Raw genomic sequence first — 14,784 nt, 5'->3', positions numbered from 1 at the left:
TTAGTGTATTTCAGGTGGAGAACGATGAACTGCCATTTTTGAACCACAAGTCCCATGATGCCGTTCGCCTCGTGACGTCATCTACAGTTGCCTGCTGTTCGGTGACGCAGCGTGCAGCTGCCGGGAGAAGTTTGAAAAATAAACGTGAAACTTTTTTCTTCTTCTTTTCTTTTTACCTCGCGCTCCTCATTCGGGCGTTTAACGACGGGCGTCGTCCCGGAGTTTAGCATTTGTTTCGCACGCGACGCGGAGGGAGTTTGTGCGCAGGTGAGTGAGCGTTTTATTTCAAGTGAGTGAAGAAGAAGAAGCTAAAGCTGTGACATGAGGCGACGGTGTGGTGTCAACGCGCTGCTGCCCTTCATGTCAACACACACACACACACACACACACGATATACAAACTAGCTACGTGGTTTTAGCTAAGTTGTGCTAACTGTCTTCTTTTTTACCGCGTTAGGTCAAACACACACACGCACTCGTTTGTCCGCGAGACAGCTGTCTTGACACCAACTGTCTCCAAATGCCTGAAATATAATTGGGAACATGGTCGATATCAAATCGCAATGATTTGTGTTCATGAATAATAATCGCCCAGTGCTGATTATTAAAGGATAGCAAATATCAGACACTGTCTCCGATGTCTCAACTAGAAATCGGACAATATACTATATTGCCCCGTGTCACGATAAAAATTGCAATAATTTGTGATAATTGATAATTATCAGCCTATGCTGATTATTATTGATTATGAAATGACGGGCAAATATCGGGCTTTTCACTCGTCCTGACTCTGTCTGTGATGCCTCAACTACAAGTGGGACAATATACGATCTCACTGCGTATCACAATAAAGAAATTGCAGTGTTTGTGTTAATAATCATTGACCGTTGACGATTTTTAAAACGATGGCAAATATTGTCCCTCCTCTCGTCCTTGTCCCTTCATCTGATAAAATTGAACTTAAATGACAACAAATAATACGTAAATTGCAGATACATTTTTTTTTTCTGCCTTGGCAACGTTTTTTAAGGTTCTAAAAAAAAAAGTACCTAATGTAAATATCAGCATAAACTGTCTCTGATGTCAAAATGATGAAGGATGTTCTCAAATGTCTTGTTTTTGTCCACTAGTTTCACATTTTCTTTACACTAATAATTCATTTAGTAATTGTTTATCATCGATTAATAGTTGCAGACTTACTCAAATTATCAATTGTTTGGTAAACTGTAGGTCATTTTCTGTCGTCCAGGGCAGCGATGTCTTCACCGACAGAAGAAGAAACATCGGCCACCACCGCGGTGTCGTCAGCTGTGGCGGTTGCCGTGGATACCAAAGCCGATCTGGCCAAGCTGTTGGACGAGTGGAAAGAGGCCCGGCGTGGCGGCACAGAGACACTGGTGTCCGTCCTCACGAGGTCAGCGTTGTTGTTTGTTTGTTGTCGCTGTGACGTGGTGAGTTTGTGCGTTTCCGGACGTTCTTCCGTAACAATGCGACTCTTCCTGTATGTTTTTTTTTTCTGCAGAATCTCTGAGCTGATTGAAAAGGAAACGGCTGAGAGTCACAAAGCGGATCCCGATCCGTTCGATGACCGTCACCCAGGTTTTCACACATCATCCGACGCTTTTTGTCCTTTTTCTAGTTTGTCAGAAAAGTTTTAAAAACGTGAGATTCTTGAATCTGTGGTTGGATTTTGGACTTTGAAGCAGAAACTTCCCAGTGTTACGAAAAACGATAGTTTTTTTCCGAAATACTTAACATAATGACACAAAGATTGGAAAATTGGGTCTTTGCTGAACTGACGCTCCAGTTTACATCTGTTTCCACTGACAAAGAAATCCATATTTTAATTGCTTCATTAAACCCGCGATTGATCAATACAAGGCTTTAATCTCATTAATCTCGCGAGACTGATAACGAGGTTTGGCCGTGTGAAGAAGACGTCCATGGAACGACTTTACCCGGCAACGACAAATACTATTTTCTCATTGGTGCTGATAGGTCGCCAATTCAAGAGTGTTGTAAGAATGAACTATGCGGAGCAACTGACAGCTGTAAAATGCTATACTGCAGAATTTAAACTGCAGAGTATGCAGCTGAAAACGGTCGAGCAGTAGAAAGAAAGTTTGGAGTGAGTGAAAAACTCGAGCAGAGGTAACTCTTACTTCTATGAAGAAATCAAAGCAGGCTATTTTTGACAGATGCGACTATACTCGACATATAGTTCTGGAAAATACGGTACACGTATTTAGTTTAATGCAGGTAATTGCATTTAAGATGCGTTCTACCTCGGTACTAAATCACAATCGCATCGATTCAGTAGATTTTCGTCAGTGATGGTAGTTTGAGAGATTCCCTCTGTCGCTGTGTCGTTGCAGGTCGGTCAGACCCAGAGGGGATGCTGGGAAAACTCCTGAACACAATCTTCATGAATAACGACTTCACCGATGCTGTAAGAACTCATAATTTTTACCTTTTATTCTACTGTTTCTCCGTGTCCCAGTACAGCACTGACCTTAGACAGACAGACAGACATGTACAATGTTGTTCACAAAATGAACAAACACGAGGCATCAGTGGAGAGAAATCTCACTTTTAACAGGAAGTGAGACTCAGAAATGTGCTTCATCTGCCTAGACGGGTTGTGGTGAAAGGAAAAATGGGAGAGAGACAAATGCAAATTTTAAAAGGACAAGACTGTTTGTTTGATCCCTTGGTAAAATCTCGTCGTTATTGTTGATAAAAAGTTGTGATCAGCGTGGAGAGGAAAAGGAGGAGACACTGTAGTGAATGTGTGCACAGTTGAATGCATAATATTCTTAATTTAAACAGTAAAATCGACATTATTCTCCGTATCAGGGTAGCTCTCAGAGGTCACACAGGGTTGGTGACCTCTGCGGTGGATGAAAATGTTCAGCTCAGAGCGATGCTTCAAATCTGCTCGTTTGAAACTCACACATCTCATAAACTAAACTCAATAAGCAGCATAAGTGTTTTTTTTTTTACATTTATACTCAAAATTCATATTTTGACAAATCACTCATTCAGAAACAGAAACACTGTCTTCAATATTTTTTATGGATGTAGACAAATCAAAGTCTGATTTATTATAAAAAGGTGAATTTTTATGTTTTTTTTTTTCAGCTTTTGGACATGTACATCATGACCAGCAGAGATATGAGCATCAAAATGGCCGCCTGTCGTCTTCTTCTGGACATCATGCCGGGCCTGGAGACGATAGTCGTCTTCAAAGAGAAGGTAACACTGAAAGTGATGATGATGATGATGGAGAACCGTTGATGTTTGGAGGATAAAACAGAAAAGGATCATGTGACAGAGTCCGTGTGTGTGTGTGTGTGTGTGTGTGTGTGAGTGACAGGAGGGCGTGGTGGAGAAACTGTACAGCTTCGCCCGTGAAGCCGAACCACCGCTGTGTGTCTACGCTACGGGACTTCTGGCCAGAGCCATGAGCAACCAGGAGGTGGCGGCAAGCTACAAACAGGAGAACGCCCAGCTGGTGAGAGTCACACACACACTCACACACACACACTCACTCACACACACACACACACACACACACACACACACACACACACACTCACTCACTCATGGACACGATGCGTTCCCTTAACCCTTTAAACCAACTGTAACTGTCATGTTTAAATGCCTTATCCTAAACCTTAACCTAAATCTAACCTTATAACCAAGTCTTAACCTAGAAACAGCCATTTTAAGGTTTTACAGAACAAACTAAGGACAAAATGCCCTTAACTTTCACAGAAAGACCTCAACTTTCACAGAAAGACCTTAACTTTCACCAGTATCAGCTGATACTATTAAGCATCCAGGAAGCAACCTGTATCCAAGCAGGTGACGATGAACTTAATCAATAATCAGTCACTGGTTCTCCTCCAGGTTCCGATCATGATCCGGCGCCTGCACGAGCTGCAGTTAGAAGACGCGAAGAATCGCCGTCTCTCTGAGACGCCCCAGAATCTACCTCAGGACTCTCAGGTGGAAAACACACAGACCTCAAGTATCTCAACGGACCTGCAAGACCAGACCGAGGAGGACGTGATCCAGGACAGAGAGAGAAACGGAGCCAAACCTTTGCCTGACTCTGTGCACCAAGCAAACCAGGACCTGGACTTTAAAAAAACAGAGGAGAAGCGAGGAGGAGGAGGGAGTAGACGGACGGTGAAGGAGAACGGCAGGAAGGCCAAGCAAAAGCTCAACTTCACCTCCTCCTCCCACGAGGCAGAGGAGGAGACGGAAAACAGCAACGGCACTGATCAGCCAATCAGCAGCACGTCCTGGTCAGAGATGAGCTCGATGGTGATTGGCTCTGATTACTGCCTGTCACCGCTCAGCCCGGCCATGGAGCAGAGGCTCATCCTGCAGTATCTGACGCCGCTGGGAGAATACCAAGAGGTGAGACACACAAACTAAACTAAACAAACAAACTAACCTTGTGTTGAGGATTCTTTAATGTGATTAATCACTGATCTCATGTTCTCCTCTGAGGTCACTGACCTTTCCCTCTCTCTCTTGTTTTAGTTGCTGGCCATCTTCATGCAGCTGGACACGCGGTCGCTGCTGATGAGCTACATCGACCTTGCGCAGACCAAGAACGTGCAGCTGATCTTCGATGCTCTTCAGGTAAGACCGCTGTCTTCCTCTTGAATAAGGATGAGGATATAATAATAACTGAATAATAATTGAGGATGGAGTGAACCTGGGGCCGAGCGATTATTTATTTGAACGTTGACTTTGAGGATTAGAATAAAACCACTGAATTCTACGTTCGTCTCCTCCTCTCCTCAGTATCTCGCCTCACTGATCCTCCACAAAAAGTTTGCGGCCGAGTTCATCGCTCATGGTGGCGTGCAGAAACTTCTGGAGATCCCGAGGCCTTCGATGGCGTCGACCGGAGTCTCCCTCTGTCTGTACTATCTCGCCTACAACCAAGACGCCATGGAGAGAGTGAGTATAGTCTGTCTGTCTATCTATCTAGTGTGCTAGTTAGCTTGTGAGCTAGAATCTATCGCTCAATCTGAGTGCTACTTGGCTTGTGAGATAGTATCTATCTATCTATCTATCTATCTATCTACCTATCTATCTATCTATCTATCTATCTATCTATCTATCTATCTATCGTGTTAGAATCTATCGCTCTAGTTAGTGTGGTAGTTAGCTTGTGAGCTACTATCACCTGTGATGTCATTTGACAGTGGACGTAGGGGGTGTGGCCTCAATAGCCCTGCAGTAAGCCGTGTGTGCTATGGAATATCATTGAAGTTAAACTGTATTTGCATCAAAATCGAGATTATTTTAGCCACAATATATTATTTAACAACAAAATTAAACTTGACCACCTGAATATTTTGACAAATTTCCTGTTCATTCCCATGGCAAGTTTCCAATTTTGAAAATTTCACAGAAGACCAAACATAAGAAAAAGATGACAGTGATAGGCAACATTGAGTGATGTGATTATGACATCAAATCTGTGTGTGTGTGTGTGTGTGTGTTGCAGGTGTGTATGCTCCCTGACGAAGTGCTGTCACAGATGGTGTCCTACGCTCTGTGGCTGCTGGAGTCGTCGCACACCTCCGGTGTGTGCCACGCCACCATGTTCTTCTCCATCTCCTTCTCCTTCAGAGCGGTGCTGCAGCTCTTCGACAAACAGGACGGCCTGCGCAGACTCGTCAACCTGGTCGGTGTTGCGCCACGTGCCGTGACCATGTGTCTGTTTGTTGTTGTTTTTTTAAACATGTCAGCCCTCTGTAGATCAGCACGCTGGAGATCCTGAACATGGAGGAAGAGGCCATCATGAGCGATGACCAGGTGTTTTCTGACCGACAGACGGCCAAACACACCTGCATGGCCCTGCGCAGGTACACCTGCACCACACTGATGGTTGAAAGTGTGTGTGTGTGTGTTAACAATATTTACCTCTCTTATACATCCATGTTCTTTTGTGATTCGTCCAGTGTTGATATTAAGCCTCTTCTGAGGCTACTTCTGAAGGGCTGTCTGGATTTATTTAGATTTTATGGCTGTAGAATTGTTAAAAAAATGTTCAGTGACTGAGTTCTTTTCACCTTCAATATCTGGCAGTTATTCAACTTTTTATGAATAAGCTGACATCGCAAACACGATTTTGTTGTTTAATCTATAAACTTGCTTTGTGGCCATAATTTTAAGAGCCTGTCCACACAGAAACGGGTAGGAAAATCTCATAATGAGGGTTTCGTGTGGATGCCCACCTCTAGATTTCAGTTTGACCGACGTCTTTGGTGTTAAATGATGCTCTGAAAGCTAAATAATGTATTTGTGCACATGTTGACGCAGGCGCCTTTATTCATCAGTCCATGTTTGTCTTTTCTCTTTGTGAAGGTATTTCGAGGCTCACCTGGGAGTGAAGGTTGAGCAGGTGAAGCAGTCTCTGCACACGGCGGCAGACAAAGGCTCTGCACTTCCTCAGCAGCCATTTTATAAGGTATGAGGTCATCTTGCGCCTTCAAAAAAGTTACATTTACACACCGACAGCACCAAGTTTTATCATGATGCAACTTAATTTTATGGTAAAAATGTGCTCATGAAAAAATGAAGCTCTAAAAATTGTATACATTTATTTTTAAAATTGTATTTTTTAAACCAACATCAGTCCTCATTGCTGTTTTTGTCACGATGCTTCAAAAACAGTGATTTGAACCATTTTAAATGAGGACGTTTTTTTGTCCAGAAGTGTCTTAGTGTGAGTATTTTACTTAACATTGTTAAAAATTAGGAACACAAGCATATATTTTTAACAGGAAATGATAAAATATTCTCAAAATTAAAAGCCAAAAACACAAAAATGTGTCTAGGTATATTCAAGGTTTAAAACCCCCCCAAAACATTAGCTTCCTCTGCTCAGTTTTAAAATCCTTTTCCAGGCTTACTCGTACACCAGGGAGCAGGCGATCGAGATGATGGAGTTCCTCATCGAGTGTGGACCACCGCATCTTCAGTGGGAACCTGTGGAGGTTTTCTTCAAGTTGTCCTGTGTCCCTTTAATGCTGCAGCTCATTTCTTCAGCCTGTGACTGGAGGAATTACTACGGCAGGTAAAGCTGCTCCATGTTGAGGAGGAGGAGGAGGAGGAGGAGGAGGAGGAGGAAGATGAAGTTTGTTTTTTTAATTTCTGTCCCTCTGTCTGTGCAGGAGCGACACTGTGCGTTACGCCTTGGACGTCCTGGCGATCCTGACGGTGGTTCCTAAAATCCAGATGGTGCTGGCGGAAACTGTGGACGTTGCGGACGAAGCGGGGTCGCCCGTTTCCACCGTGGGTCAGTACAACTTCTTCATTTTATACAAATGTTACTGGTTATTCACTCAGATGTTAAAAATTTCCACAAAATAGTAATAATCATCATATTTATAATATCTAATATGTTTGTGAAGTACACTGGATGTTATAGATAGTTTTAAAAACACATGGGAAAAAAAACACATTTTGTTTAAGAGCTTCCCTTTTTATAACACTTATTGAATTTTAAGCCTTGTTATTTGTGTTTTAGCAGAGTTTGACCATATATGTAAATGAATAAAAGAAAGAAGAAAAGAAACGTTTTGTGAAATGGATCATAAACGGGAGATATTTTATTTTAGAATATTGTAAGTAAGTTGCTGGAAAAGCCTGGAAAATAACCTTAAAAGTGCTTGAGTTTGACCTGGGGAGGGGGAGTTTAACTGAAAGCATTCAAAGTTTACGGGTCTTTTGTCCTGGACGTGTTTCTCTGCTGCAGGTATGAGCATTGTCCTGGGCGTTGCAGAGGGGGAGGTGTTTGTCAACGACGCCGAAATCCAAAAGTCTGCACTTCAAGTAAGCTGAAGCCTTTGACCCTTAGTGCTCGCGCGGCACAGCTCTGTGCCGCAGGTGAACCCACGGTAAACGGATGTAGGAATAACGCACAACTCGTTATATCGAACTTTGAACTGAGAGGTATTTCCAAATTTCACAAATTTATTTGGATTTTAAACATTTTGAGTAACTTTTTGCTCTGGTGTTTATATTTACGGCGTATCACTGAGAACTCCCCTCAGCGTTTCTTCTTCTTCTTAGATATTCCTCTTGCGCCAAAAGTTTGGCGTGTAACTCCTCCCACTCCCATGCATCCTATATTTAAACGTGCGGTTTGATCGAGAATGGTGGGCTATGACTTTTCTAAGCGTTTTGAGTAACAAACTCTTCTCCCGCCCACAATTTCCAACCTACACGGACAATATTTATATAAAAACGTTGCTCTGGTTGTCGTCCTGTAACCCTGTGTGTTGTTTTCATTCTCATATGACTTGCAGTTTTTCCTAAAATCACCTAAAAGCACAGAGAGTTCTGCTCAAACCTCCCATTGACTCTCATGTTAAAACTCTGCTCTGGAGGTTTTTCAAAAATCAAGACGATGGTGATTTTAAAACTGTAATTTCTCTGTCAATTCTCAGCCATTTTTCACAAATGTAAATATGGGAGCTGCTGAAAGCCTCCTGACGTCCAACATCCAAACATTTACTCTCTATCATCAACTGCTCTTGAAATATGACAACTTTAAAACATTGGGCTTTCTCTGTTTTTGGACAGTTAGAAACAGGTGTTTGGGGCAGAGGAGGGGGAGCGGTGGAGCGGTGGTGCGGTGGAGTCAGTCCCACTCTCTCTCTTTTTAAAGGTTTAATAGTTTAAAGGTTGATTCCACCAAAATACCACTTTGTTTAAATACTTCAAGTTTTAAAGGTTCAATCCACCCAAATCAGCAGCAAGAAGCAGGCACCATCAATATTTCATTGATTTGTTTTAAATCAGATTGTCCATGTTAAAAGAATATAGACGTTTTATGTTGCACATACATTTAAAACATAGTAATGAAAAAAACGGCCTAAATGCTCTTGGTTCTAAGTCTTTAAATAAATGCTCAAGTCTGTTTTGTAAAGCAAAAAATTTGAATTTCAATCAAATTGGGAACGTTGTGATTCGATTCAGGAAATCTGCAGCGATACCCAGACTTACACTGAGCTATACTGTAGTTACTCCACTCCCACATGTCCTGACCTTTGACCCTCTCAGGTTATTACAAACTGCGTGTGCGCTCCAGACCAGAGCCTGACCACTGCGGGTGCGTTCGTTGACACACCCCTCAGGCCGTCCGTGCACCTGCAGCAGCCTCACAATCGGGTGCTGGCCCACATGTGGCAGCTGGTGCAGAACAACAACGGCATCAAGGTGAGAGTTATATTTATGTTTCCAACCACGGCGGTGTCCTTCAGTCCCTCCTCGTGTCATTTCCCTCCCGTGTGTTTTTTATGTAGGTGCTTCTGTCTCTGCTGTCGGTGAAGGCGCCCATCACAGACGCAGACCTGATCCGTGCTCTGGCCTGCAAGGCCCTGGTCGGACTCTCCCGCTGCTCTGCAATCCGACAGATCATCAGCAAACTGCCGCTTTTCACCAGTGGCCAAATCCAACAGGCGAGAACAATGTTGTTTTATTGTCAAATCATCACAGCGGCGTACTGCCATGGTGCTTTTCCACGACACAGTTCCAGCACGACTCGCCTCTACTTGGGTATAAAATAGGTATTCAAAATCTATTTATAATTCCAAAATCTGATTATAATTCCTAAATCTACTGAAAATTCCAAAATCCCAAAGAGTCAAAGCCAACAAAAGTTAAAATGTGTTAATCTCCAACATTTAGCAATGTCAATATTTAACAGGAGTCTGGTGTATTTAATGACTATGTTCAGTTGTATTTCACTTCAGTCAGTCAGACGGAGTCTGTACTGCGGGTTGTAACAGAGTAGAGTCGTGCTGGATCAGCAGTGGAAAAGCGTGAACCTTTCCACTCGATGGAAATGCCGGTTTAAATGTGACGCTCCTCTTCCTCCGTCTCCCTCAGCTGATGAAGGAGCCAGTGCTGCAGGACAAGCGCAGTGAGCACGTCCGCTTCTGCCGCTACGCCGTGGAGATGACGGAGCGCGTGTCCGGGAAGCCGCTGCTCATGGGCACCGACGTGTCGCTGGCTCGTCTGCAGAGGGCCAACGTGGTCGCCCAGTCCCGCATCAGCTTCTCTGAGCGGGAGCTCCTGGTGCTGATCAGGAACCACCTCGTGGCCAAAGGTCTCACTGAAACGGCGAGCACGCTCGTCAAGGAGGCACATTTATCCGCCGGCCCCCTCTGTCCTAACCCCTCCTGCATCACCCCTCCTCCCTCCTCCTCGGTGATTCACAGGACTTGTCGGCTCGCCGGCGGGATCGCAGCCCGTGCTGCCAGCCATGTCGGATCCTCTCCTGTGTCCACCACATCACCGCCTCCTCCTCCTCCTCCCCCCTCTCGTGGCCTTGTCACCCCTCACCCCTCATGCTCTGCCTCGTCTACCTCTGCCCTCCCGACTCCTCCTCATCCTCATGGGCAGGGCTCACATCCGGTCGGACGGATTTTATTCTCGCGGGAACGTCCAGTGTCCAATTGGAACTCAGGGAAGAAACTTCGTGCACTGAGGCAGAAGTCGGACCACGGTGCTTTCATACAGGTCAGTGAGACGTTCTTCTGCTTCTGATTTTACCCTCAGTCGAGTCTTAAACCTCCTTCACAGGACAGGATTTAATCGTTAAGAAAAACTTAAACCAATTCATTTAAGGGGACATATTATGCAAAATCAACCTTTTAACAATTTCAGTACTTATATTTGGGACTCTGGAGACCCTACCAGTCGCCAAAGTGTGGAAAACTCAGTCATGTTTTCGTGGTCCCCCTTAGTGTAAGTATAGGCGATAAAACACTCGATGTTGAATTCCCTGCGCTTATGACGGCAGCATGCGCATTTCACCGCGAATGTTACCACCCCACCAGTAAGTTTACTTGGAGAGCTCCACCTTAGCTCCACCTTGTCCCTGCTAGAGTGCAGGCGAGGGAGGAAGAGCGGTATTATGTCAACGCGGAGGGACAAGTGTGCTGTTGGTGGCTGCACAGTGGAGCACAGTGTTTTACAGAGGATTTTATATATGAAGCTAATGTGCCGGATAAAGTCAGCAAACGTGTGTTTGCGCCACCTCGCATCAGACTGTGGCCAGCGGTCGCCGTATTTAGTCAGCGACCGTATTTCACCGACGTACAAACACACACATTTTGTGGCGATCAGCGGTGGCGATCAGCGGTGCTGTCCCTAAGTGTTTTTAACTGATTTACAGTTGGGCAGTGTTCAGCTTGATCCTTGAGTCAGACGTCTCTTCCTGTGACGGCACTCTCGCTGTTTTCCGCGCACGCTGCCATGTTGATATTGAGAACTAGTGGAGGGGAGGGGGAGAGAAAAGGAGCTGAGCGAGTGAGCGTTGTAAAGAGGACAAATCAGAAACCCCCTGGAAGAAGTGGGTGTGTGTTTGCCTGTGTCTCATTTGCATATAAAGGGACCATGCACGAAACCGAGCGTTCTGAAAGGGGTGGGTTTAGCAGGGTTATTGAACTGCTATGGTGCTTCATCCTTATGGTATTTTGACCAAAGCATGTTACTGACATGTTCATTAGGACAACAGGGAACTATTTTAATGGGGGAAATAGGGTATAATATGTCCCCTTTAATTAAAATATTGACATTAAAAAGCTGAATAGTTGGACAATTCAGATGCTCTTCAGATACTTGTTTTCTGCGACTTACTACATCCACATAAAAGTAATCATCATATTTAAGACATTTGTGAAATACACTAGATGTTTTATATATAGTTCTAAAAACAATGGAATCCACAAAATTGTGTTTAAATGTTCACTTTAAAGGGTTAAAATGCCAAAAATATAATTCATATTTGATATGTATATTTCAGGCTGACATAGCTTTAAAAGACTGACTCATTTAAAGTGAGAAAAAAATATTAATATATTTTTACAGCAGTTTTTGGAAGGTGGCATTTTTAAAAAAATCTCGTACTGCAAAAAAATATGCATAACAAAACAATGCATCATAATCAGTGTCCCTGCCAATCATTTACCCATCTCAGGGACTAATAATAATTATTATTAAATTCTCCTTAAAATGTATTTCATGGAAATTATTGTAGTTTTTTCTCCGATAGAAAACAGCAGAGTTGTGTAAATTGTTCTTGTTAAAAATATAATTAATATTTGAAGTATAAGCTTTAAAAGACTGAGTCATTTAAAGTGGAAAAAAATATTAATATATAATGATTTTATAGCAGTTTTTGCTAGGAACAAATTCGGAACTCTTAAGATCGCGTGTTTTCATTTTCCCGTATTGACCTTCCTTGTTGTGGCCAGACTCCGGCCATGAAGAAGCAGCTGGAGCGCCACCTGCCGTCGCCGCCGACCCTCGACAGCATCATCACCGAGTATCTGAGGGAGCAGCACGCACGCTGCCCCAACCCCGTCACCACCTGCCCGCCCTTCTCGCTCTTCACGCCGCACAGATGCCCCGAGCCCAAACAGAGGCGGCAGGCGTCGCCCAACTTCACCGCGCGCCTGGGCAGCAGAGTCCTGTACCCCAAATACGGAGGAGTGGACCGAGGATGTTTGGACCGCCACCTGATATTTAGCAGGTAACACTTTACTTTATATCTGGAAATAGACACGGGTCATTGAAAGTGATTGAAAAAAAGTTAAGTTGATATTAAAGGTAAATGTCTCCCTTGTATGTTACGACACCACCCACTGTTTCGCGCCCTGCATTGCTTGATGTATGTAGACGAGGCATGGAGACATCATTACAAGGGCACTGTTGTGGACACTGTCCACTGTCTCTCTCTCTCCGCCGTTGACATGAGATTCCGTGCAGAACAATGAGCGAGTAAAGTTAAGAAAAGAAACAAGAGTGATGTCTGGGAAATGAAAATTCCAAGATCTCTGTCTCACCACAGACTGACTTTTGTTCAAGATCGCAAGGACAATCACTAAAAGTGGACACCATCATGGACGAAAACGAGCTCTTACAAGTGTTGGCACGTTCTGTCCTTGAATTTGAAGAAATTGGTCCTGCAAAGTCCTTGAATTTGATGTCAACCAGGGTGTGGCAACCCTGGATAGGATATTTGACAGTGTTTCGAGGTCCACGCGTCACATGGCTCTGCTCCCAGTTCCAGTCCTAGTTTCAAGTTTTAACAATTCATTGTCATTTATGTGATAATTAGAAGATTAATATGTGACATTTCCTGGCCTGTCTTTCCCGCTGGAATCTACAACCTATACTTGCTTTTTCTTTTCTTTTTTTGTCCCCTGTGTAGATTTCGGCCTATGTCGGTGTTCCATGAGGGCAGCGGGGACGAGAGCGGCTTCACTTGCTGTGCCTTCTCGGCCCACAAGCGTTTCCTGATGCTGGGAACCTGCACCGGTCGCCTCAAATTCTACAACATCTCCTCTGGAGAAGAGGAGGCGAGCTACACCTGCCACACATCACCGATCACTCACCTGGAACCCTCGAGGGTGCGCACACACACATACACACACACACACATTCTGGTTTCCATGACGTCAGAGGAGATTTCATTGACTTTCATTGGGTGGGAACAGTCTTTGATGAAGCTTGCCCTGGATGTCCTTGATGGAGGGGAGTGAGGAAGCGGTGATGCGTAGTGTAGTGCTTGGTGGTTGTAGGCGGTTGCCATGACAAACAGTCATTGGTGAGAATGCTTCCGATGGTGCAGCAGTAAAGTTCACCAGGACCTGAGGAGGCAGGTGGACCTTCTTTAGTCTCCTCAGACGCTGGTGAGCCTTCTTGTTCAGGGTAGAGGTGTTAAGGGTCCAAGAAAGGTCTTCACAGGGATGGACACCCAGAAACTTGAAGATGGTGACACGCTCCACCTCAGTCCCGTTGGTGAGAACGGGTGTGTGTGTGTCACCAGCTTCACACCTCCTGAAGTCCACAATGAGCTGTTTGGTCTTCTTGGTGTTGGGAGCCAGGTTGATGTCAGGTGCTGGACCTTCTCCCTGTCGGCCCTGAGACCAAACACCATCTTATGTCTAATGTATTGTGTGTGTGTTGTGTTTCCCTCAGGATGGAAAACTACTGCTCACCTCTGGTTCTTGGAGCGTCCCCTTGTCCACCCTGTGGAGTTTCGACAGTGTCTTTGGCATGAAGTAAAACACACACACACACGTTTCATTGGTGTGTGACTGTAAATGTATGGTTGTTGGTTGGATGTCGCTGAACAGCTTTGTTTCCACTCCCAGAAACTCGTTCGTTGACGATCACTATGTTGAGTTCAGTAAACTCTCTCAGGACCGAGTCATCGGCACCAAGGACCAAGTCGCACACGTAAGGTCACGACGTGTAAACGTCTCTGTCTTTTTCTAGTTGCCGTTAGTCACCGGTGGACGCTTTGCACGTCCCTCTCTCTCACACCTGTGCTTGCCGTGTGCTGCAGATCTACGACATCCACACGGGCCAGAAGACGCTGACCCTGAACGACCCCGCCCTGGCCAACAACTACAAGAGGAACTGTGCCACCTTCAGCCCCACCGACGACCTGGTACTAAATGACGGGGTGCTGTGGGACGTGCGGGCGTCGCGGGCCGTTCACAAGTTCGATAAGTTCAACATGAACATCAGCGGGGTTTTCCACCCCAACGGCCTGGAGGTCATCATCAACACAGAGATCGTATCCTCTCATAACGTCCTTCATTCTTAACCGTATAGCGTATTTCCACCGGCTCTACTCGCCTCGGTACGATTAGGTTGCATCTTTACTACAAAAAAATTACCTACTTAACATGGTCGGAGTCATCACTGTACGGCTGAGTGAAACTGCGGT

General features: G+C 44.7%; 1 protein-coding gene across 2 annotated transcripts; it reads left to right on the top strand.

Annotated features, from left to right (window-relative positions):
* Window positions 1-98: 98 nt before the first annotated feature.
* On the top strand, window positions 99-14,784 carry LOC122768362 (DDB1- and CUL4-associated factor 1-like). 2 transcript variants are annotated; one of them, XM_044024293.1, is made up of 23 exons: window positions 99-267; window positions 1,249-1,413; window positions 1,522-1,598; window positions 2,375-2,448; window positions 3,141-3,254; window positions 3,376-3,513; window positions 3,912-4,427; window positions 4,554-4,655; window positions 4,821-4,979; window positions 5,533-5,712; window positions 5,787-5,893; window positions 6,396-6,498; window positions 6,938-7,107; window positions 7,205-7,329; window positions 7,789-7,865; window positions 9,099-9,254; window positions 9,341-9,496; window positions 9,927-10,559; window positions 12,299-12,576; window positions 13,258-13,456; window positions 14,028-14,110; window positions 14,204-14,288; window positions 14,398-14,784. In XM_044024293.1, exons 2-23 carry the CDS (start codon window positions 1,256-1,258, stop codon window positions 14,659-14,661), a joined length of 3,954 nt encoding a protein of 1,317 aa, XP_043880228.1. In that variant the 5' UTR covers window positions 99-267; window positions 1,249-1,255; the 3' UTR covers window positions 14,662-14,784. The 2 variants fall into 2 exon arrangements, with proteins under 2 accessions (XP_043880228.1, XP_043880229.1); XM_044024294.1 differs by having other exon boundaries at window positions 1,230-1,413.

Source organism: Solea senegalensis, linkage group LG4 (assembly GCF_019176455.1).
Source record: "Solea senegalensis isolate Sse05_10M linkage group LG4, IFAPA_SoseM_1, whole genome shotgun sequence".
Lineage (NCBI taxonomy): Eukaryota > Metazoa > Chordata > Actinopteri > Pleuronectiformes > Soleidae > Solea > Solea senegalensis.
This window is presented reverse-complemented; position numbering and strand designations above follow the sequence as displayed.

Bases quoted from the DNA above. Each gene is read 5' to 3' on its own strand.
- LOC122768362 (XM_044024293.1), top strand. From the start codon at position 1,256: ATGTCTTCACCGACAGAAGAAGAAACATCGGCCACCACCGCGGTGTCG. The intron at 3,514-3,911 runs GTGAGAGTCACA...GTTCTCCTCCAG, and splicing joins AACAGGAGAACGCCCAGCTG to GTTCCGATCATGATCCGGCG. The intron at 4,428-4,553 runs GTGAGACACACA...CTCTTGTTTTAG, and splicing joins CGCTGGGAGAATACCAAGAG to TTGCTGGCCATCTTCATGCA.